Raw genomic sequence first — 24,716 nt, 5'->3', positions numbered from 1 at the left:
AGACTTTTGTGAGCGTCTGAGAGATTTAGGTGTTGGAATCTAACCCTTCCATTTGTTTAAAGTTTATATTGTATGAGAGGAATAGTGATGTAGTGTGACATTTAGCATTTTGACGATCCAAAACAAGCCCAAACCATAATGCATGCCTTAAAGACACCTTTGTAGGGGAAAAACATGTTTATTTTTGTTAAATGTTGGTACACATCTGACAAACTTCATTACCCTAACAACAAGTGTAACAACACTCATGACTGTACTCGGTTACATCTAATTTCCATGATATTCATATATCCTGTCAATTACCAGAGAAATAGTGACAAGTACATACTTCATCAGGAACAGGAATATCCTGCTTGATGCAGCGGTTGTGTAGGAGCAGGCAAACATTAAGTATTTTCACACACTTGATGGGTTTGTATTGAAAGATACCTACAGAAGAGTTCAGGCACCTGTGAAGTGAGATTTCTTACTACAAGAGGATTCATTATTTATAAAGGAGTATCTACAAAGTATATCATACTTCTATAACAAGAATGAAATGTTTATAAATGTTTCATGATTTCAATGGCAGGTTTTACTCTACATGTTACTATTTTTGGAGAGGAAGAGGTGTTACTTTCATTACCTGAAACGACTAGTCACCATCCTGTTGGTCTGCTCAACAGTGACCCTAGTTTGCGCATGGTCCCTGTTGTATCTGCTCTTCATCAGTGATGGGGTTGCTCAAGGGTACCATGAGATGGGGCTTGAGGGGGATACCCACTATTGCCTGCAATATTATGATCCTAATTCAGAATTTCTATGATTTAGTGATGCAGATTCCCTGCTTTTCACCCATTAAATGGTAATGTGCCAAATTTTTCTTCTGATGGAAATATGAATATCATTATCAATAGTTAACATAAGAATTTGAAGAAAAATAATATTATAACTAATAGGGATGCATACATGAGAAGGTAAGTGTTAGTTAATAATATGAGGTGGGTGAGAAAGGGACAGCCCCAGGAGTACTTGATGGCAGGTTTGGTAAGGTTAGGTTTTGTAATATTAGTAACTCTTGGACTCGCATTTGGTTACTAACCACTCCTAACATACCGTTAGCAATGTCCGAGGCTGCCTCTCCCGCATCCCTCCTTATCATGCACTCACATATTTTGACACTAGGAACTAACAACAACTTTGTAAACCGTGGCATGCAGTAGGGTGACTTTAATACCTTTTATCCTTGAAAGTCAGCTATACTTAAATATTATTCACCACATTAAACATCAATTTATTCACCTACAAAAGTTATTCATGTAGCCAGGATTTCAATGTATCCGTTAATCTAATTTAACCTTCTCCTTTATTGTTATGCAATACTGCAGTCAAATACATGTCAGAAAATGTTCATACAGGAATAAATCAATGAAATTCATATGTATAAAAATGGCAGCAATCACAGACAGGAAAAATCAGGTAACATCTTAGTCTCAAATAACAAAATCAAGAAAAGTATTCATTGATACCATTTGTCCTCTCTTGCAGTGACTGCCCAGGGTCTGCTACAGCTGCCCAACTTCATCCCAGAGAAGCTTCATCTGTCCTCCCTTTCCTTCCCCTCCTCTGTAAGATTCCTAACCTCCAAGTTGGGATGAACCCTCTGCTCAGCAGAAAGAAAAAAGTGACTCCATGTTAATAGGCTAGCTGGGAGTGATTGATTTTGACTCGTCTTGATACATTTGGTTTGGAATATTTGACTAGTTTTACTCACAGATAAGCTTTGCAATTAAGTCCCCTTATGAGAACTGCCACAAGCTTGAAAAACAGAACTTCTCATCCCTTGCCTTTGCTTACCTTGCCTTCAGTTAACATTAACCATATTGTCTACACATTAATGTCGGTGCTGATTTATCTTATTTTATTATTTGTTTAAGACAGTGCATTCATGATAATGGATAACTAGAAGAAAGAAATGATATTAGATTTGCTGAAGTGGCTTGCACCTCTCTCTCTCTCTCTCTCTCCTGTTGCAACACTCCCATATACTAAATTGTGGCTTTGGTGAAGTGTGATGTAGAAATTCTGGAAGTATATATGTATAAGTTTTGGAAGTACAAATCTACATCAGGCTTGCCACACTTTTGCTTTGAATAACATTCCTTTCCTCTTGAAATAAGACGAAAGAACTTCAGAGAAAGGAAGTTTTAGTTAATTTCTTTAATATCTTCATGCCCCAGGTCTCATTCCTCCTTTGAGTTGGCTACCTCTTCAAATTCAATATCTCTTGCTTCATGGTAGTATTTTACCACTTCCTACATTATGATGAAAGGGACAAATTGCAGCCCATAATAAGCCAGAAATTCTTGCCTTGCTGCAACATAATTGATCTCTCTCCTCTCAGCATATCTAGCCTGTTTACACAAGTCCCTAACCACAAAAAATATTGGTAGCTCCTTGGATAATCACTCACCATACCACAGATTGGTGCGAGAGACTGATTGAAGAACTACTGATATATTCATGTGGTTGGGGACTACTATACACAGGCTGGGTCTGCTGAGAGATAGGAGGCTTATTATGGGTTTATGGCAGTGATTCTCAAACTGTGTGCCATGTAATTTTCATAGATAGGTATACACTAAATGTGACAGTAGAGTTGGTCCAAGATATATCATTAGTGCACCACTAAACAAAGACTGAGAACCTCTGGTCTGTGGTGTGGCAAGTTGTAAAGGAGACAGACCAAAGGAGCTATTGAAATTTTGTGTGGTTAGGGACTGAATTCTGTAAATATATATATAACACAGTATGTCTGTCCACTATATATATATTACACAATCTCTACACATTTTTAAGCACGCTGCTTCTCTCTCTCTCATACATCCCAATGTGTATCACCACCACAGTTTCTTTACATACAGGAGCATGCAGGCAGGCCCTCTTCATTCTGTCATGGAGAGTGGGGTGTGAGGATTGATGATAAATAAGCTTTAGATTTAATTGCCTTAAATAAATATTAGCATTGCTTTTTGCAATGTTTCTTAAGGTTGCTGAGGAAGGTGGTGATGAATAATACTAACAATGTTTTCCAGGAGTGATGGAGGAGCATCAAGACCTGCAGAGCACTTGAGAAGAGATAAGAAGCCTTGAGACTGATGGAAGAGCACAGTTGCGTGGCATTGGCTGTGATTCAGATACACACAAAAACCATACCACACAAATATATCAGGAACTCCAAAGGTCAGTGAGCGACCGATCTATGAAGCAACTGCTTCTGTGTGGCTGGGGGCTGTGGTATGTAAACATAAACACTGTCAGAGACATCCTGTGAGTCTGTGGTGTGTTGTGAGAGTGAGAATAATGAAAGATGGATAGTTTTCTGTCAAATATTGCATGTATTTTATGTAATACCTATATGTTGATTTAGTTGTATTTTGTTGCAGATGTGGATTCTACAGCATTGACCAATGGAGTTACAACCTGCCTTTGAACTCCCTCAGTACCTCAAGACCACACGAAGCTGCAGGATTGAAGTTTTGTCCCTGAATTTGCTCGCCCATGTGGTTTTGTCCTGTAGAGTAAAAAGCTTGTCATTTTACTGAAAACACCACCACAGGCAAGGTGGAAATGGTCTGCAGTATCATCCTTACTACACAGGGCAAAAATGTGCAGCCAGGTAAATTACTGGACAAAAGTTTGCAGCCTCGTGCAGCCTTGAAGTCTGAGGCATTGCTATCATCACACTTTGTCATTTGGAGCAGCTGATGAGAGGATGTGCTATGGAGGATGGAGTTGGAGCAATGCACTTGTCAGATCACACCTTCATTTGCTGACATTGTGGACTGTTCAGCAAGCATATCAGTTCATGTATTCTAACATACTACCAGGCAGCAAAAAGATTGTATCCAGAGAGTTTTCTACCCTTATGACAGGCCTGATCCTTATGTTTACACTCCAAGAATCTCTCTCTCTATTCTGCCATGACTATGGTTTGGTGAAGTGTGATAAGTAAACATATTTGTTGCTTACTACTTTTTGGTCCGAGTAACATTCCTCTTGAAATAGAGATAAGGATGTTTCAGCTCAATTCAGTAATTAACTTCATGGCCAAGTCTCCTCCTCCTTTGAGTTGAGATCTCTTCATAAACAGTCCCTTGGTCTGAGGTAGTAGCATTGAGTCTCTTGTAGTATATGTTAAAAGGTGCAATCTGTGCCTAGGCAGTCTTGGCTTGCTGAACAGCAGACTATAGTATCCATGTATCTGCAACAATACAAGAAATACCAGTTGTCCCTTAACTTGATTAGTGTCACTGGTGTGGTGACACTGACCAAAGGAAATGCTGATATTTTTGTGTGGTAGGGACTTGTGTAAACAGGCAGTGTGGTGAGTTGCAAGAGACAGACAGAGAGATACTGAAACTTAGAGATACTGAAACTTACAAGTATATTATTGGGGTCATGTTGTGTATATGTAGCAAAGAGCCACAGTATGACCCCTAATCATATTACACGCTAATATGTCTCTTGCTCACTCCACACTACAGATGCCTCAGCATCTTTACATACCACACAGCTGACAAATAATATAGCAGAAAAGATGGATTATCTATTATTGGTACTAAGATATCCTAAGATATGGCTCTACTGTCTGCAACAATAAATTTTTCCCTAGACATTACTCGTTACCTGGCTGCTATTTTAATATATGATTCTCCTGATTCTGAGGCTGACCACTGCAGTGACAACCAGTTTTGTTTGTCTGAAACTGGTTTTCTAGGCAGAGATGGGTGCACGGCTGAGTGCCAGCCTATCCTGGCTTATCCACTTGCCAAGGTGGGCTCTACTAAACTGTAAACATATCACAGATGTACCAAGTAATGAATGATGTGAATGCCTACGCTAACATCAGTGGTTCTTATGTAATTTGAGGTTCTTTATAATAAACATATTTCTTACCAAGAATATAATAATCCTTAATATGCATGATGAAGCTGTAGGGAAACTGCAAGGAGGAGAACTGCACATCTCATCTCGCTGTCTTAAACCTTATTTGTAATGATGGCCAAGATGTCTGTTGTGGTTCATTCTTCCTTGCTAATGGCTGACAAGTTGTGCAGATTCTCTCCTCTCTTCAAAGCAGCAGCAGTCTTCAGTGTCCCCAGTTGCATTTGTCCTGTAAATAAGTACCATAATACTGTTCATGAAGTAATACACAGCTCAATAAGTCACTAAGCCGATCTTAAAATACTCAACTGCACAGTCATCCACATATGCCTTGCCACTGTTTATCTCCTTTAATGTCTCCTGTAATTCGTGTGTGGTCAATGACTTGCTTAACTAAACACACACAAGTCCTGCTCCTTTCCTAATGCAATCATCCCAGGAACCCTACAGATTTTCTCCTGCATTCAACAGTTTTGACTGCCATGCCCATTCCTTTCATGCAATATCCTCTTCAATCAACATGCTACCATTCTCTCAGTGTACTGTTCTTAATACATGTTGCCTTTCACACCATCTCCAGTTTCTTCCGAAACATTCTTATTCACCTGAAAATTATGCCTGCTTTCTTTCCTCTCACCTTCACTTCTGCATTGTGCATAGAACTTTACTCGTGAATGGCAAACAAAATGCATTAACACGGTGAGACTAACTAAGGTGGGCAGACTTAAAACAAAGAAAGTAAAGCATGGAGAATACCAGTGAAATAAAGAATAATCAAGAGGAGTGGAGTGGAGTGCTGGCGTAGATGAAAAGATTATAAGTTGACAGACAACAGATATGTATTCAAGGTGCCAGTCCATGCTGCTGGAAGATGAGTATCAATACACACACACAGCTACAGCATTGTTAGAGTCAGGAGCTTCATTGGGCGCGTCTGGCACCGTCCCTTTTTGTGCCACCCCTTTCCCCTTAGCAGTTAAGGCTGTCCTCTCCTTACGCCATCCATATTTTACTGGTTTACTAGCATCCTTACCCGCTATATATACCTATTTGCAATCCCTCTACTATCTCCATGATAATTAGAGTAGCAGAACCACAACACGTGCTCAGCTTTGGTAGGACACCGCCAAGGGCGAGGCAAAGCAGTTCGTCTACCACAGCCATTCTAACTCGTTAATCACTACTTTTTCGTTCACCTTCACCTTGAGAAGGAAAACAAAGGAAATTCCGTAAAACACCGTAAATTCAATAGGCATTTAACCTTATCCACCATAAATACAAAACTGCATAAAAAAATAAAAATAAAAATTTACCTGAAGGTGAAGTGAAAGACGCAGAACCTGCCTTCCTGGTTGCTTGCCGGTTACTGGCTATGCTGCCTGACTGCTTCTTGGTCTCGGACTGAGTTCATAGTTTCATTACAGATAATCGAACCTGCGAGGCCTCGATCTTAGAACCTTACATCACAAAACTGATTTCGACTTTTGTCATTGTAGAAATGATTACCATTCACGTGGACGGTGAACATTTTGTAACCAGTTCCAGAATATTGACTGTGGTGGTCAACAACATCAGACGCCGCCAGAAACTCGGTTCGTCATTATAACTTAATATGAAGCCAGTGCTGAGATGAACAAGGTGATTTCATTCTTTTCTACCACCCAGTCCTGTGGTTTCTAGGTACATAAATATCCTCCTGATCAAAATACAGAGTTTTACAATCTTGTCTAAATATGAAGATTAGACAGCTGCCTCACCTGTTCCAGTGGTCCTAATAATAATCTGCGGGACTCTCAAGGTTGTGTGCAACAAGCCAATGATAGGAAGAGAGATTACATAAGAAGACAAGGAAAGCTGTTAGCCAATAGATTTACATGTGGCAGTCAAAGTGTATCACATAATAAATTGCGTACATCAACCCATCACTTCTAATCCATAAGTTTGTGAAATTTGTTTAATGCTTCCTTACTGACTAGGCGCTAACGTGATTACTAATAATTCGATCAACTACCATTTCTCTCTCTCTCTCTAAGTTTACCAAGTTTGAACTCTTTACTTGTAATAGTTTCCAGATTACTATTGCCAAAAATCTTCCCTACATTACTCAAGTGCTTCTATCAGATCCTTTCTTACTCTACGCCTCTTTCCATCAAGGCAAATATGCTTCAGTCACATACGGAACCAAGACAACGCACATCAAAAGGTTCCCAACTCAAAAAAAGGCACGAATTATCGCAGAGAAATTATATTTTCTACATCTTTCCAATGACAAAATGAAAATGTCTGGCCCATCATGTCTGACTCACTAAAATAGTATTTGCAATCAAGATTTCATTTTTATACATAAAGGATATACATTTTGTGAAACACCTAAAGCCAATACTATACACATAGCAAGTGTTAGCTATCAACTTATCCTACCAATGTAATAAATAAAACATACGTAAAAGTTGTCTTCAGTATAACAGTCTGAGCTTGCAGAAAAAAAAAAATAGGAAAGAAAACTGTACAACAATGAGAGACAGTAGAGGGATCAGAATCCATGTGTAGCTTGTATAAGAAAATTGCATAACAGTTGCTTCACATGATTTCCCCTGTTACATACATTTTTGTACAATCAAAGGATACAATTGAAAAAAAAAAAAAACTCATCGATACTGAACACAACTCAGATCACAATGAAGTTCAAACAATTTATTATATTTCGATTTCTTGCAATATTTGTGAACAACACTCAAAGAGGCGGCAAATCACCTTCCTCGGAAAAAAAAAATAACACTGAGGAGTGCATAATCACAGTACTTGATTTCAAAAGTCACGAGTTATGATACAAAAATGTCTTATATAGGGTTGCACACTATATAATATCAACCATGCCAACCACAAGACACCTCGACATAATGGAGCATAAGGCATGAGAAATGGAGTCTCGCCGTCCAGTGTTCCCTCGGTCAGTAGACTCCTCCACCTCCCTCGACACGATCCCTGGAGCTCCGGGGAAGCACCGAACATCCACAAAATGTCCCGGCGTCATCCCCTCGAGCTTACCCAGTCAACAGCTTTGGTTTTATATTTTAAGTATCCCTAGTAATGCCACGTACATTGGGTGTGATTCTTTGAAGAAACAACGGTAGTTATGTCCTGCGCGGGACAGACTGTCGTGAGTCAGCCTCCAGCGGCGTCCTGCGAGCCGGCGTGAAGCGTCTAGCCCCGAGGGAGGGCGCTGGGGTCTTGCGGTCAGGGTGCCTTTTGTCTCCCCAGAAAAAGACACATGACAGAGCGAGACTGGAGCGCCCGCAACACTCAAGGCTCGTCACTCACTGTGTTCAGTAAGGGCGTGGCAACGACCCTCGGAAAGACGGGAAAAGTAGCCAAAGGTTGACACAGTTCATGTGAAACTGTTTAGCAGCACGGGAATGTGATATGTGAAGAACGCGAGCACAACTTCCCGAGACAAATGATTTTTAACTATAATGATTTTCATCACAATGAAAGTGGGATGAGTGGAGGTAAGTATTAATTTATGTTCACTGTTCAAGTCCTTTATAGTGATGGACTCTTCGCCAGAGGGAAAGAAGCTGTGAAAATATTATTTACATACATGACTTCGTAATACAAAATTTGAACCTCTCCCAAGACGCTGAAGTGGACTGACTCACGGCTTCCACTTGCAGCACAAGGCAACGTAGTGCTGAAAGTGTGGCTAAAGGGAGCCTCGCTACAACGGGTCAATGAAATCTTCTCTAATGAGAAAAATGAAGGAATGGGATAAAGACAGCCAGTGTGTATCCTGCTGTGTTTAACAAGATGAGTGAGGCAATGATCCAAAACTCTCTCCTTGCTGTTGTAGTGGCTGGCGGTATTCAGGGCGACCCTGTGCATAGGCGTTCATGCCAGAAGGCTTGCCCAGCTACACACACCTACCGTACCTCTGGTTTCTTCTACTACATCGACCTTGGTGCAGTGGATTGTCACGCTCAAGTATGTACAGTGCTCAGCTGGGGTTGCTGATTGGTCTTGCGACAGACCACCGCATCCCCCTCAACCGCTGCTCGCGTGCCACTAAGCGGGGCAACACTATCTGCCCTCCGCCGCCTACTCTACAGCACTACAGCTTACCGTCTGGCAAAACATGACAAAGAGCATGAGGTGTATCAGTCGAAGAAGAACTGAAGCTTGAACCACCAGGAGACTTGCTTCTCCATTTATAATGAGGAGAAGTCAAGTCCTGTGGAAGCTCATCAACTATTAAAAATCACTAGCTTCACGTTGCCTTAAAACTGTTATTGCTAGTTCTTGATATTGAAATGCATTTCATTCACAGAGCAGAGTTTGTGCAAGGACGTGTCTACTACGAATTCTTACAAGATCGTAATAAAACTTGCAACAATGAACAAGCTACTCCGACCCACCCTCTCTCTGTCCCGTGTAGCTTGCACAGAAACCGGGTACGACCTACCTAACCTTAGACAAGTGTTTCAGCTAGTTACAAATAGTCATGAAGGAACTATGTGTCTCTAAAATTATGATATACAGTATTAGGATGCAAGGACAATATAAAATAGACTGTACATTATTCTCTACAAAGGTCTGGAAAATGTCAACATTATTCCCGTTGATAATAACAAGACTACAGCTTCTAGGACTAGGATGCAGCTTTGAAGATTGTGAGATATAAAAATATTTGAAATTCACAAAAAAGGTTTAGTGTTGATACATATATGTTTATATACAAATACATGCTTTTGTGTATATAATCTATATATAGATATATTCATAAACTTTCCATTCATCATCCAAGTGGGTGGCGACAACACCACCTGACGAAGTTCACGGGGAAGAATACCTAGATGCTTCGACTGGAATGACTTTAGGTGAAAAAAAGTTGCAATAAATACATGTCGAGGGATGGAATGTACAGTACAAAAACAGTGAGGGTTGCACTTGTAGGTTAAGTCACAAGAACGCTCATAACTGAGTCAGTGTCACAGACCATAACTTTGGAAGGCGAAGGATGGGCACAAGCTCGGCTCGGGAGAGGTCGCCGGCCGGCCCTTACTCGGCCCAGCGGTCGCGAGTCCTACACCGGGAACGTGGTGAAGCGCCTCGGGGGCAGCGCGTGGCTCCCCGCCCGTGGGAGGGAAGGCCTGGCGCGGTTCGTTGTCCATTGTTGAAGCACAAGACTTGCGTCACTGACAACTGACTTCTCCAGATCACAGTGACTGATGTGTCGCCCTGCGGGTCAGAGGGTTGACTGGTACAGCGCGGCGACGCACGGCCGACTAATACTGTTTCTTTGTGCCACCACCGAGCGTCCAGCCGACGGTGGCACGACACCGGGGTGGTGACAGCAGTGGTGTTGGTGGCTGATGCTCACCACGGTCGCCCCCTCACACGGGACGCTCAACCCCACTCTCATACATCCCTGTGGGGGCGGGGAGGTGATCATATACAGATTGTATGATAAAACTGAACTTCGTAAGTCTATCACACAATAACTATGTGAAAAGGTGACCCAGAATGAATCCATCTTACTCATAATTACATCCAGTATACAGGAATATAAGTGAACATCAGAATCACTATTTCATACAGGGAATCTTGGAATTCATTACTCATTCCAGTGAAATACAGAAATATCACGGTAACCACAATGATATAGCTGAGGATAAAGTCAGACAAAAGGGCCCCACACTTACGACGCCTCCACAGACGCATCGTTGAGGAGAATCTCCCGCATTCTCAGGTCGTCTGTCTTGCCAGACGCCGCGCTATCCGCTGGTAGGCTGGGGGTGGACCCGGATGGGGCGGCGCCCTCCGTCACTGTGATCTGCACCGAAGAGATGCCAGGATCCATCTCGGACACGTCAATCTTCACCAGGTTCTCGCAGTTTTCACTTGGCTGCGGGGACGAGGGAAGGGCCTTCATTGTGTGCGGTGGTGATGGCTACCTCACCTCTACATAAAACCCAAGTGTGATCTAGCATGCTTTATATTTTCTCACCTCGGGCGAGCTGTTTGGCTGCGTGATGTATTGAGAACAAACCCCCAGCGTGATGTCAGAGTCGTGGCAGATGTAGGTAGTGGAAATGTGTGGGGAAATCTTGAGGCTCGTGCAGTCACTCACTGTGAGGTCCACCACGGTGGCCTCGCCGTCTGTAGAGTGGGACAAAAGATTACTTAGAGCCCAGTGAGGGAGCGGCCTGTTTCCTGTATAGTTTATACATGAAATGTGATGTATTTTGTCATATGCATACGTTATTCAATATCATAAGTTATTTTTCACAACTGTTCCACTCGCCTCCTAAAGCCCTATGTGTGGAAGCTTTGTGCAAGTTTGTGTTGCACCAGATTCCCTCCCTCTTCCCGCCAACACCAAGCCACCACCATTACCCGTCCTACTTTGTCCCTCGTTGTCGTCAATGTTCTCGAGCGCTTCCACCTCGGAACCCAGCGAGCGGTGCAGAGAGGAGGTGGAAGACACGCCCGAGGAGCTGTGCACTGACTCGCACGACACATTCTTGAGCGAGTGCTTGTGGCGGCCCAGCTTGGAGGGGTCACTGCCCAGCTCCCGTGGCGGCGGTGGGGGTCCCTGGCCATAGTTCCACGACAGTCGTTTGTGGATGCTCGTGTCTTTGGTATCTTGCTTCTGTAATGTCAAGGGAAAATTATCAAAATATTCACCATTACATCAACTTCAAGAATACATGTAAAAATCTTTAAATATTTGGCTTTATGTAGCTTTGGCCAGTCTTCTTTACGTGTAAAAGATTCATAAACAAATACAGCTGCAGAGACCGATAGCTGCAGTGGTGCAAGGGACAGCAGGACTCGCCTTGATGTCGTCGATGGCTCCTGCAGTGTGATAGCGGCGGTTGTCCATCCTGTCGTTGCGGTACACCCTGCGCGGCGCCCCCCCACGACCCTCCTCCTGCTCGTTCTGCTCCACCTCCTGCGGCGACCCCACCATGGAGGTCACGTGGCGGGTCTTGAGGAGCGGCGGATTGCGGGACTGCGGGACAGGCGCTGACCGGCGGAGCGTACGGGGCGACGGCGGCGGATACGAGACGCCCCGGTTCCCTGCGGCAGACACCCTCGTGTAAAAACGCTGCTGGTTGCACATGATGAGAAGGAGACTTCCGAGTTAGGCTATATACATGAGCTGATTTAAGGGGAAGCTAGAGACTACGGCAATGCAGTAACTACGGAATATGAAAGTAGTAAAATATTCTGACTCGGTGCCACTTGCTAAGAAACTGTGAATTCTCAAGACTGCAATAATTATGAGTCAAAACAGCAGATGGACTGAAAAGATCTGAAAATGTGCTGATTAAAAAACAGGAGGGATCAACACCAAACATTCAGGGGAAGGGGGAGGTGAGGGGTCTGGAGGAGCCCCGAGGAGACGGTCAGGACGCACGCACGCACGCACGTACGCACGCACACACACACACACACACACACACACACACACACACACACACACACACACACACACACACACACACACACACACACACACACACACACACACACACACACACACACACACACACACACACACACACACACACACACACGATGCCGTATGATCCCGTTGTTGCGGTGCCATAAAGCAATCTCTCTCTCTCTCTCTCTCTCTCTCTCTCTCTCTCTCTCTCTCTCTCTCTCTCTCTCTCTCTCTCTCTCTCTCTCTCCCCTTACAAACTAAACCGGCTGGGGCTGCCACTCTCCAAGCAACACACCAAATCACCTTCACAACACCGCACGCTGGCCTTGGTCTTTTCAGTCGGATAAATAAATAAATGGAAACGAAAAATAAAAACAGGTAAACATTAAACCCTCGAAGCACAAAAATCGTGATCCTAGTAAGCACCATTCAGTCGGGTAATGCTACTTTATACCTCACCAACTGATCTAAACAGCGATGTGACAGTAACAAAATAAATAAGCTAAAAAGTCTAGCCACTAATCTACCTTCGGCCTATTATATCCATTAAGCATCTCAGTACTGCCTCATGCTGCTGACCTACAACGTGTGGGCGGGAGGCACCACTGCTGTGTCTTTGTGCCTCCTCAACCTGACTGGTAACCCTCAGCACTCCACTTGTTGGTGCCGCAGTGGTAATGGTGCTGAGTTAAGCAAGTAGCTTAAAGCAGGTGATGTATGCGTGTGTGTGGGTAGGTGGGTGGTTGGGTGTATGGGGGGGAAAGGGGTGTATGCTTCCGCGCAGAACTATTTGTTGCGTTGCTCGGATCCCTAATTCTCCAGCACGATGACATGTATACTCTAAATAATCACATTAATTTGTTGTGTGTAAAATTTGCTATCTAATCAACATTCATGACACAGGCACATGGAGTCTGCGACACATCATCCCCGGGACGGACGGGAGCGGTGCTAGATCTAGCGGCTGCAGGACGTCGTGAGACCCCGCCTGCTAGAGGGAGAGTGGGCGTGGGCGGCGAGGGTTTACTGCACCTTGGGCTAGACATGACAATGATGACGACACAGTGACAGTTGCACAAGCTACATCGAGACATGCGGACGAGACCAAGCATGCAGGTGAGGAGTGACCTGGGGAGAGGGCCTTGGGGTTGCTGCCGTTGCTGCCGGGAACACGCAGGGAGTTGGAGGACTCCACGGTGAGGTTGGGAAGGGACTGACCCGTGGCGTAGGGCGGCGTCACACTCAGGGTGTTGGGGGTCTTGGGAATGCCTGGGCGGCGATCTGGACGTGGGGAAACAGCGCCGCACCCGCCCCCCTCCAGTGACCTCGACCTTTGGATCTCAGGGGCGGGCAGGGCCACTGAATCCTCACTGGAGGCGCTTGAGGCCCTCACGTCGCTCATGTCGATGCTGGGGTGGTGCTGCGTGGCCGCCGGCGAGGTCTCGTTCAGGTCTATCGAGCCAGAGTGCGAATGCGCCAAACTGGAGACGCGCGAGGCCCTGGAGGAGCCGGGGCGCGGTGATCGGGGCGCCAGGTGTCCCACGCACGCCATGTCCTCGAACACCATCGCGTCCCGCGCCTGCTGCGCCTCCCGGTACTGCTCCTTCGCCCGCTTCAGGGTATCGTACCACGTCCTGAAACAATCAGTATTTTAGACACAAGGCTCCTTTTCATTAAGAACAGCGGGGAAATGCTGGTTCAATGTAATTAGTTGAATAAATCATTACTTCGGCATTTTTGAAGCATGCAAAAGATTCCACCAGTATTGAAAATGACCTGTCACTTACAAGAGGAGCCACTCTTGGTATGCAAAGTTATACATCTAGAAAAACTTTCACGAGTCATCAGCTAGTACATTACATTTTAGCATAATTTCGTAATCAGCAAAAATCTATGAACTGACTAAGATGACTGATGAAGAATTACAAGCAGATAAAGAAACGAATGAGACACATGAAGTAGGAGACACGAGAGCAAGGGTGAGGCGTACGGTACTACAAGGAAGAGCGATGAAAATGAGACAGAAAAGAAAAAAAAAATGGGGGATGGGGAGAAAAAACAGGAGAAAACCGAACCGAAAAAAGAGTTGTGGGGAGAGCAAGGCAAAGAATGAGAGACGGATGAATGAGGGTGGGTAAACGAGGGTGAGAGGGGACACGAGTAACAATAGTGAGAGAGGGAGCGCAACATGGTGTGAACGTGGAGGGAAAGGGAAAGAAACAAAAGTATTGGGTGAGGATTACGGGGCAAACGAAACGCTGGCGAAGAGAGATGATCGAAACAGTGTAAATGAAGATGAGACGGAACACGAGAGACAGATGTGAGGGAGAGAGTGCAGGAGAGTGAGATAGGGGAAGCAGGAGAAGAAAATAATGACCGAGGCACAAAAATGTCACCAGTGACACGTGTAATGGAGTAATGAAGTGAAGGGAGGAATGTAGCGAAAAGTAAGCAATGGGGAAACTCGAAAAAATACAAAAAAAACAAAAGTAAAACAAGAGTGAAGATTGAAAAGATAAACCAAAGCATAACTCTTAATACCTGTACGATTTTTGGTCCGGGCACTGAAGGGTGAAGGCCGCCACAGCCACGCCCCACTCGCTGACGGACACTAGGCCCAGGGAAGTATTGTCCTTCAGCTCCACCAGCACCAGGCGTCCCACAGGGTAGGGAGGCCGCACCACCTGCCACCACACACACCCCACCGCCTGTTAGCTCTTGATACTCACCACCACGCCACACCATTATCTCCTCCCTTACTGGATCATGACTGGTGCCACTCTCTCTCTCTCTCTCTCTCTCTCTCTCTCTCTCTCTCTCTCTCTCTCTCTCTCTCTCTCTCTCTCTCTCTCTCTCTCTCAAGGCTGCCATTAATCTTTGTCACCTGTCACCACCTGTCTGTCCTCGCTAAAAATCCATTTGTCATCCTCCACTACACATAGTCACCACCATCACTCCAGTGTCACCACCATCATCATCACCACACAAACACTTTCTTCACCGTATAGGCATCCTTATCACCACAAACACACACACACACTCACCAAACCGTTTATCACCACAACCACCAATACCACACAGACACTTATATTACCACAGTCACCACACCGGCCACCGTCACCACCACAGATACCACCCAGGCCACCACAACCAGGGAGGTCCTCTTGGTGCCATCCTTGCTGCGTCACCAACCCAGGCCCGCCTAAACTCACCTTGACCTTCTCCGCCTTGCGCTGTGTGACCTTGGTGATGAGCAGCAGGTCGGTGAAGAGGAAGACATGCACGTCCATCTTGGTGTGGGGGTCACGCAGCCGCAGGTCGCCGTGGTGCAGCAGGTGCCGCGCCAGGTGCTCGGGACAGCCGGGCATTGGTTGGGTCAGGTTGAGTTCAGAGTAGTTTTTCACCACCCGCTCCAGCTCGTCGTCCCTCGCCTCCTGTCGGACAACCCACCACAGCCTCCGTCAGTGATGCACCACAGCCCCGCCTCAACTTACTCTCCATCTCAATTTTCACACAAACACACACACACACACACACACAGGGAAAACCTGGATAATATCTACTTATTCTCAAACATTTTAGCGTCTTCTCTTGATTACTTTTAACTGATTACAGAGGTTATGAGGTTTTCGATAATATTCTTTTAATGATTCTAATGATAGTCTAACACAGCTTCTATGATATGACGAAACATCTAAGAGAATAGGACTAATCTCTGTAATCATTGAAAATAGTTCTAATAAGAGAAAATGCTAAGAAAATTGGCTTTACTTGTAACAAAACACTTTCTTTCTTACAACTGAATATTTCAAGCACATTAATCCACCGTCCATGAACTTCCAGATAAAATAATAGAGACTGGTGCTGCCGTATTAAAAGTTCAGGGCTTAGAGTTCACATCAACCACACGTGCGTAATCAAAGCCAAACTTACGACAGCTTCATAGGCTTCAATGCGTTTGGAAATGTCCCGAAGCCTCTCCTGCTCGTGTTTCTGACGTAACGCGGAGTTGACGTTGGACACAAAGTTCTCCACATGAGTGATCTGAAGGGGAAGGAAGTGGTTAGATACGTGATACTGAGGGTGAAGGAACATGAAAGACACCATATTCATAAACTTTTCGGCTATCATCTGTCAATTTCAACACCCTCTAGTGAAAATCATAGACGTTTTACTGAGTTTTTGTGATAGTTTAGCAAAAATTCTGTACCATCAGTGGGAAAACACCAACGAGGACACGACTAATCATCTCTGTGGCCTTTGAAATTCGTGTTAATGAGAGTTCAAAGCGTTTCATAAAAGGAGCCAAAGGAAGAACAAACAGTAGTGAACGTGTTAATGTAAATGAGTGTGAAAAATGTAAAACTTAATCTAAGATGGAAGTAAGATAGTGAGGGGGATGGCGAGGAGGAGGAGGAGGAGGAGGAGGAGGAGGAGGAGGAGGAGGAGGAGGAGGAGGAGGAGGAGGAGGACAAAAGACAAGAACGAAGAGGAGGATGCAAGAACACGAATACGATTAATTATAAAAAGAATAAAAGGAAAAGAACAAAGAACAGAAAATAATATTTGCATGACTGTGAGATTGTGCCAAATGCTTGAGAGAGAGAGAGAGAGAGAGAGAGAGAGAGAGAGAGAGAGAGAGAGAGAGAGAGAGAGAGAGAGAGAGAGAGAGAGAGAGAGAGAGAGAGAGAGGAGAGAATATTAAAGGAAACATCAGGGTGAAGAAGGGAGATTAGAAAGAGAGTAGAGGGAGATTACGGATGTTTGTTGGGATATGATGATCCTAGTAGCAGGAGAAGGAGGAGGAGGAGGAGGAGGAGAAAAAGAGGGAGACAAGATTTAAGGGGTGAAGGCGAGAAAATGGAAAGTCAAGAAGGGAGGAGGCGGCAAACGAGTTAGGCATAAGACACCCACAAGAAGAAGGATGGAGCTTATGAAGAAGTATGAGGAGGAATGAGACAAGACAAAAGGGGAGACTGAGGAGAAAAGAAGACAGAGGGGAGAAGAAATGGAAGGATCATGGTAGAGAGCTGTGTGAAGAAGCTCCTTACATCCCCCCCCCCTCCCCCTCTCTCTCTCTCTCTCTCTCTCTCTCTCTCTCTCTCTCTCTCTCTCTCTCTCTCTCTCTCTCTCTCTCTCTTCTGATATATGATTGGGTTAATTCACGAAAAAGAAGGTGCTATCATTTACTTTTATATCAGAGAAGAGAGGAGGGAGAGAAGAAAAATGTAATAAAGACGGTGAGTAAAAGAGAGAGAGAGAGAGAGAGAGAGAGAGAGAGAGAGAGAGAGAGAGAGAGAGAGAGAGCGAGAGAGAGAGAGAGAGAGAGAGAGAGAGAGAGAGAGAGAGAGAGAGAGAGAGAGAGAGAGAGAGAGAGAGAGAGAGAGAGAGAGAGAGAGAGAGAGAGAGAGAGAGGGTGTATGATGTGGTGAAATAAGCGGTATAAATTTAGGACGAGGAAAAGGGGAAGAGAAAAGAGATGACAGTGTGGTTGAAGATAACGAACTATTTATTTTCTTCTCTCTTTCCCTTCCATTTCTTCCTCTTTTCCATATGCATCTCATTTGCGGGACAAAAATGTAAAAATGATGGTCGTTTGGGTTAATGACGGTGTTAGAGAGAGAGAGAGAGAGAGAGAGAGAGAGAGAGAGAGAGAGAGAGAGAGAGAGAGAGAGAGAGAGAGAGAGAGAGAGAGAGAGAGAGAGACTCACCATCTCGTGAAGGCACTGCCTGTGCTCCTCCAGCGTGGTTTTCTTGAGGATCGCCTTGAGCAGCAGGGAGTACTTGGTTAGTCGCTGCATCGGCTGCACCAGGATGTCCACCAGCCGCAGTCTGTTGCACTCCTTCTGTGTCTCGCACCACTGGAACAACACAGAGGGGGACTTAACGGAATGGTGTACTGCGAGAGTGAAAGTAACATGGCAGCTCAAATATTGTTCTGTTACTCAAGTTTGTTTTCTAACTTCAGAAAAGAAATGAAATGAACACTGTATTAGTTGTTTGCTTGGACTCAGACTGCAACTCTGACCAGATAAAGCACCGGGCGCTATTGGTGTTCACATAAGCACACGATAATTATGACACACGAGGACCTCGATTTCGGTGCGAAAAAATAATAATTTCGTCGCACTTCTTCCCCCAACACACTCAGAGATACCACCTCTCCACTCTCACTGTCATATGACTTCATTGTCGGAGCGCCTCAATACAATCAATCAGTCAACCACTCCAGCCACTCCACTCCTCCCCGTCCTGCCCTCCCTCAGCCTCCGCCTCGGCCGCTGCCTAACGCAACGCCTCGCACTCCCACATGAGCGCAGGGAACCAGAATGGCGCTATTAATGAGAAATCGATGCACGCATTGCCCTTGAACCAATACGTGGGCCACTCGTGGATCTCGACAAGTCATCGTCATCAGGATATGGATCGCTGGACGAGTTTCTGCAGAGCTGATAATAGCGAACACCACAGGGTTTTATACAGAGACGGTCGTATGAGGCCCCTACTGAGTTCTTGCAGGTTTTCTGGTATTACGTTCCGATATCACAAGCTGCTTTGGCGAATGTTCGAGAAGGTGCCAGGACGACTGTAATAAAATCAAGTAAAATGAATGAATGAACGAATGAATAGATGAATAAAATAAATAAATAAATAACAAATCGGCATCTGTGTGTATAAACGAAAATAAAATAAAAACTTATCACTAGCTAGAGACAAAGGGATCAGTCCGCGTGAGGGAGGCAGGGGAATACAGCGAACATTACACAACCAGGGAAGCCACAGCGAAACAACGGAGCATCACGGCAGGTACTCACTCACATCTCTAGCCCTCCAGCTCCTCCCGGGAAGCGAGCCAGCAGGAAAGTCTAAAATAGTATAACTTTCATCAGAATGAGAATGTCAAGCCCTGTATGCGCCGTGACGTTTAATTATACAGTCTAAAAATATTACCTTTTAGCTTCCCATGAAACCAAGAGCGTTTCACATCCAACTATAATCAAGGCAAGTCAGTTTCGAAGCTCCAGCAAATTTGTTTCATTCGTTTCAGGGTTTGTGAGCTCATCTGGTTTAGTGGATGAAGCTTTGGGTGGGGATCCGAGTAGAGCGGAACAGGAGGAGTAGGTGGTGGGTGGTGAAGGGACGAGAGGTGTTGAAATGAGGGACGGGGTGTTGAGAGTGATGGTGTGGGGCGTTGCAAGAGGTGCGAGTCGCGGAGGAGAGGGGCGAGGAATAATGAAGGTGATTTGGGCTCATAATTCCCCTTCTAATCAAAGCGTCCGAACTCCGAGCACTGGTGAAGCAGCACGGAGTCGGAATATTATCATTATTGCTGTACATATTTCTTAATCCTGCCGCGCCCTGCCAGCGACCAGCAAGCAAGACAAATCATTCCAACACCAAACTTTTCGCAGCCAAAAAATATTTCCTTCAGACAAATGTTGCTAAAAGACCGTAGATATTGCGACGTCATACTAAGGAGCATATTTAAATTAATCAACCAGGCCCTTGCTCCGTGACCCGCCTGGCCTTTCCCCACACCAAATGACTTCTGTATGGTACTCACCGCGAGGTACATCTTGAAAGTATTCGTTGTCATGATCCTTCTCCTTGCAGTACAGCTGACAGTTGCTCTGCTCCAGACAGTAACGGGTGTGTACGGATGGAACAACTCGTCAAACTGTGGAGGGAGAGAAACACAGGCATCGTAGCAATAGTAGGACAGAGCACTCATCTACGGAACAATGCTTACTGCTGCCTTATGGGTTACTGATCTCACTACTCCTCAGTCATGATGGTTGCATTGGTGGTATCTGTGGGAGCAATGTAAAGGGAGTCCCATAACCTAATTTTCAAGACCACTGAAGGGAGGGACCACCGGAAACAACCAGGGAAGAAGAAAATGCAGGGTATTTTAACACAGGCGATATTACATGTGACTCAAGCATCGAACAGGCAGCCAAATTTCCCTATGGCGGAGGGGAGATTCAAGAAATGTTTGTTTTTAGTAATCTCATGAACAGGGTGCTCGTAAACCTTATCCCGCTGTCCACTTGTAGTCAATAACATGATCCACCGAGTCCTCACGGGAGAAATTCATCATAAAATATAACCACTCGCTTTCCTGAAGAATATTAAGTGGCATTACTGTTGCTGCTCACGCTATGGACACTACTACTACTACTACTACTACTACCACTACTACAAGGGAGCGGTTCACTCTCACACGGCAGCTTCACAGACGGTGCCCGCTTACATATTCAGGGAGAAGCTGCAGTCATTTCTTCAAACTCCTGGAGGCTAGAGAGGTTAAGACCTGCGAAATGTTTATGGTAATACGTTTGCAGAACACGTGCTATCGATATAAAGGGAAAAATGTAAAAATATGAGCTCCGGTGGACAGCGTGCGGGGAGTGAATGCGAACCAGTGAACCGAACTGTGCGCTTGAAACATTTGCGGACGTAATGAGAATTCTGACGGTCATTTACAGCCAACCGATGAAGGAATTTTTCCGAGCACGAACCATTGAATGCCTCTAATTGTTGTTATAATTGGCGGCCGAGCACATGTGGCGTAGTGTAGTCCCAGTTAATGTATAGCGAACTGTTATATCAAGACTCATTATCAACATTAACATAATTATACTACTATTACAACTACCTATTGCTGTTTAACCGGCTGATATACCCGGCGCCAACGAAAACTACCACCACTACTGCTGCTACTTACATCCATTGGTCCAAAGACGAAGATGAAAAGAAGGCAGGGAACAGTAAGAAGGTGAGAGATGGAAAATTAAGAAGACGAAAGAACATGGGCAAGAAAGAAGTGAGGAGAAAGTTTATGGAAAAGATGGAGGGGAACACTAACTACACCACGGAGGATAAATGAGAATGGAAATGAAAATGGGGAGGAGGAAAGGGGAGGGACGGTAAGCAAAATGGAGGAGGTCGGAGAAACAAAGTGGGGAGCGAGTGAGAGGGGCGGGAAGGGGAGAGGTTATTGGGGAGGGATGTATGAGGGGAAATGAAAACACCACAGAGCAATAACCTGAGGGAGGAGCGAGGGAAATAAGGGAGACGGGGAATAAGGAAGAAGGGAAAACAGGGAGAACAAAAGAAAGAAATGAAAGTCACGGGGGAAGAGAGAGAGAGAGAGAGAGAGAGAGAGAGAGAGAGAGAGAGAGAGAGAGAGAGAGAGAGAGAGAGAGAGAGAGAGAGAGAGAGAGAGAGAGAGAGAGAGAGAGAGAGAGAGAGAGAGAGAGAGAGAGAGAGAGAGAGAGAGAGAGAGAGGATGAAGAGGGGAAATGAGAGAGGATGGAAATTAGCGAGAATGGAAGGGAAATGAAGGAGGAAGGAGTGAAGGGAAATGAAAGGGGAGATAGGGTAAGGAAGAGGAGGAAAACGAAGTAAAGAATGAAGTGTGAAAATAAAAAAAAAATAATGAAGAACGTAAATAAAGGAGATAAGAAAGGATAGAGGGAAAGAGAGAAGGGAAGAAAAAGTGCTATAGTAAACTGAAGAGAATATAAATAATGAATTAGAGAGACAGAGGAAGCGGTAAAAAAAATAATAAGTATGGAGAAACTGAAAGAATGAGAAAGAATAGCAAATGAATGTGGTAGGAAAGGAAAATAGAGAGAGATGAATAAATAGAAGGCGAAATAAACAAAAAACGTACGAGAAAATGATAAACAGAAAAAAAAACAAAGAATAAACAAAATAGAGAAAATTAATAACGGATATATAGGTTATAAGAAAAGGGGAAGAGAATAAGATCAGAGAAAATAAAATAAACAAATTGAGAGAATATAGAGGGAAGGAAGTGGACGAAGGGAACGAAGATTAAGATAAGAGAAAAAATAAAGAAATAGTGAATATATAAACAAATACAAGAGGAAGGGGAGGAAAGAGAGGGGAAGAAGGAAAGCGAGAGACGGCAATCGGCCAAATCCTGACTGAGGGGAATAGCCCTGAGGGTGGCTAGCTAACGAGGGGTGCCACCACATAATTGGCACCACTGACACTATTAGTAACCCTCCCTAAGTCCTTCCCTGCCCTCCATTCCCTTCCCTTCCCCTCTTCCCTCCCCTTCCCCTCTGCCGTCCCGTTCTCTTCCCCTCTATCCTCCCTTTATCACCCCTTCCCTTCCCTTCTCTTCCCCTCTGTCCTCCCCTCCTATTCCCTTCTGCCTTCCTATATCTTTTCATTCCCCTCAATTCCTCCCCATCTTCCATTTTTTTATTCTTTACTTTTTCCTTCCCTTATTCCCATCTTTGCCTTCCCATTCCTTTGTTTCTCTCCACGTTCTTATTAACTTCCTTCTTGTTTCTTTTGCTCTTATCTTTTGATTTCCTTCCATTTTTATTCATTTCCCTCAATACTCTCCTTGCTCTTTCCCTTCCTTCAATCAAATCCTTTTCTTCCCTTCTCATTTCCTCATTACCCTTTCTTTCCTTTTTCAATTAATCCCCATCTTTCCCCTCCTTACCCGTCCCTTCTCGATACCGTTTTCAGTTCTTCAATCCTTCAGTTCTCTTCCTCTCTTCTCCCACTTCCTTCCCTTCTGTCTTTCATTTACTTCCCAGCCCTTCCTCTCCTCTCTCTTTCCTTATTTTCTCCTTCGTCTTTCTCATCCCTTCTCATAATCAGGGAAAAAAGAAAAGGTAAAAATATTTCAACGTTATCATTTTACGCCTTCATCAACATAAGCTTTCTCTCTCTCTCTCTCTCTCTCTCTCTCTCTCTCTCTCTCTCTCTCTCTCTCTCTCTCTCTCTCTCTCTCTCTCTCTCTCTCTCTCTCTCTCTCTCTCTCTCTCTCTCTCTCTCTCTCTCTCTCTCTCTCTCTCTCTCGTGAACTGTACACTTGAATTTCCTAAAGGGCACCCACCACCACCACCACCACCACCCACCACCACCATCCATCCACTCATCACCTTTACCACATCAACACTTTAACCTCTCCACCTGTTCCCCTTACACTCCTGTTATCTGATTTTCTTACCTGTCCGCCCAGCTCCACTTAACACTGTCCTCTGTAACAGATCCACTTGCTTCCATCCACTGTTTCTTTACCTGTCCTCCACTTGCACCTATCCACTGTCTGATATTCCATCCATCCACTGTCTTGCCTTCACCTTCCTAACGCAGCTACTCTCAGTTTATTGGTGGAGGAGGTAGCGTTCTTTTCTTTCTCTCTAAAAGTCTCTCCGCTCGTATATGGTGAGTTCTACCAGCCTTTTGTAAATCTTCACCTGCTGAGTCTTATGTTTGTAAATCTTCTCGCCCTTTGTCTTCTCGCTTTTTCATACCCCATCCTCGTAAGTCTTTTGGTTATGGATGTTCCCGCCATTTGTACAACTTTCTTCTCCCTGTTGTGTCTTCTGTTTGAATCTTCCCGCCCTTTTACAGTTCCCCCTCTCCCTTCTAGAGCTTATGTTTGAATCTTCCCGTCCCTTTTACAACTTCTCCCCTTGCTGAACCTCCCGTCTGTTATGGACCATATTCTGAAACACCTCTGGCCGCACTTCCACTACTTTCAAAAATTTCTAGTTGAAGTAACACGGTTTCTATGGCTCTAGTGACAGATAGACAAGACTTCCACATTATTAACAGCAGAAGCATTCTTGAAAACCTGCCTGATCATCTCTGTGGCCTTTGAAAAACAGCAAAGCGTTTCTGAATACGGATCATTATGAGTCTTTCCGCCTACCTTGTAGAAGGCATCGGTGAGGAGGGTGGGGTCCAGAGGCTGGCGGGAGGAGCGGGAGGCGTCTAACATGCGAGTCACGTGTTCCCGCCAGAAGTTGAGGTTGGCGAAGTAGATCTCCTGAATGTTGCTGAAGAGTTTGTCCGTATCCACCTCGTTGAGTAGCGACTCGTTCTGCAGGTTGCACAGACATGCCAGGAACAGCTGTGGGGAAAAGGAGAGAAGGGTGATGTTAGGATGTATTCTTGTGTGAGTATTCCACTTACTTTGCATAGGGCAGTGTAGCATATTGCAAACACCGTCCTAAAGGCAAACACGTCTCCTCATGTTTGTTCTTCCTTTGTGGTCCGTTGTGTTACTGGTTATTGTATACATTGATAGATTGTCTCTTTCTCTATTTATTCTTTCATTTTTCGTGGTTCTTCTCCTCTTTTTATTTATTTTTTTCTCTCCTCTTTTTTTTCTTTTCATGTATCTGGTTTTCTTTTTTTGTACCTTCATCTCTTCTCTATTCTTTCTTCCTCCTCCTCCTCCTCCTCCTCCTCCTCCTCCTTTTCCTCCTTTTTGTCGATCCTTTACTCTCTGTACCGGCTTTCTTTTCTTTTACCTTAACCTTCTGCAGACAACCACCAC

At 44.6% G+C, this 24,716-nt stretch overlaps 2 protein-coding genes and 1 long non-coding RNA gene across 19 annotated transcripts in view; 1 reads left to right on the top strand and 2 right to left on the bottom strand.

Moving 5' to 3' along the window:
- Positions 1-4,937, top strand: part of LOC135110593 (nematocyst expressed protein 3-like) — a 51,384-nt gene extending 46,447 nt beyond the window's left edge. For 2 of the 5 annotated variants that reach the window (XR_010273324.1, XR_010273323.1), the window contains exons 9-11: positions 1,528-1,607; positions 3,075-3,222; positions 3,426-4,937. Coding sequence is in view for 1 of the 5 variants with exons in the window: in XM_064023074.1 (XP_063879144.1) it covers positions 1,528-1,637 (110 nt within the window). In the remaining 4 variants the exon portion in view is untranslated. Of the gene's footprint in view, positions 1-1,527; positions 3,223-3,425 lie in introns of all 5 variants that reach the window. The other 3 variants (XR_010273325.1, XR_010273322.1, XM_064023074.1) reach the window with 2 other exon arrangements.
- On the bottom strand, positions 5-6,345 carry LOC135110594 (uncharacterized). Its single transcript, XR_010273326.1, has 5 exons — positions 6,240-6,345; positions 4,939-5,155; positions 4,012-4,243; positions 626-769; positions 5-449 (listed from the first exon to the last, which is right to left on the bottom strand). It is a non-coding gene; the product is annotated as an uncharacterized LOC135110594 (long non-coding RNA).
- Positions 6,346-7,155: 810 nt separating this feature from the next.
- Positions 7,156-24,716, bottom strand: part of LOC135110584 (pleckstrin homology domain-containing family G member 5-like) — a 222,862-nt gene continuing 205,301 nt past the window's right edge. For 8 of the 13 annotated variants that reach the window (XM_064023052.1, XM_064023053.1, XM_064023048.1 and 5 more), the window contains 12 exons: positions 24,087-24,287; positions 19,941-20,054; positions 18,088-18,237; positions 16,310-16,420; positions 15,589-15,810; positions 14,918-15,060; positions 13,505-14,010; positions 11,762-12,006; positions 11,320-11,575; positions 10,931-11,082; positions 10,626-10,849; positions 7,156-10,351 (listed from right to left, as the gene is read on the bottom strand). In XM_064023052.1, the coding sequence (XP_063879122.1) occupies positions 10,342-10,351; positions 10,626-10,849; positions 10,931-11,082; positions 11,320-11,575; positions 11,762-12,006; positions 13,505-14,010; positions 14,918-15,060; positions 15,589-15,810; positions 16,310-16,420; positions 18,088-18,237; positions 19,941-20,054; positions 24,087-24,287 (2,334 nt within the window). In that variant the 3' untranslated portion in view covers positions 7,156-10,341. Of the gene's footprint in view, positions 10,352-10,625; positions 10,850-10,930; positions 11,083-11,227; positions 11,576-11,761; positions 12,007-13,504; positions 14,011-14,917; positions 15,061-15,588; positions 15,811-16,309; positions 16,421-18,087; positions 18,238-19,940; positions 20,055-24,086; positions 24,288-24,716 lie in introns of those variants that run through there. The other 5 variants (XM_064023042.1, XM_064023043.1, XM_064023044.1 and 2 more) reach the window with 5 other exon arrangements.

This window comes from Scylla paramamosain, chromosome 20 (assembly GCF_035594125.1).
Source record: "Scylla paramamosain isolate STU-SP2022 chromosome 20, ASM3559412v1, whole genome shotgun sequence".
Taxonomy (NCBI): domain Eukaryota; kingdom Metazoa; phylum Arthropoda; class Malacostraca; order Decapoda; family Portunidae; genus Scylla; species Scylla paramamosain.
The sequence above is the reverse complement of the archived record's forward strand: the minus strand, read 5'-3'. Positions and strand labels throughout refer to the sequence as shown.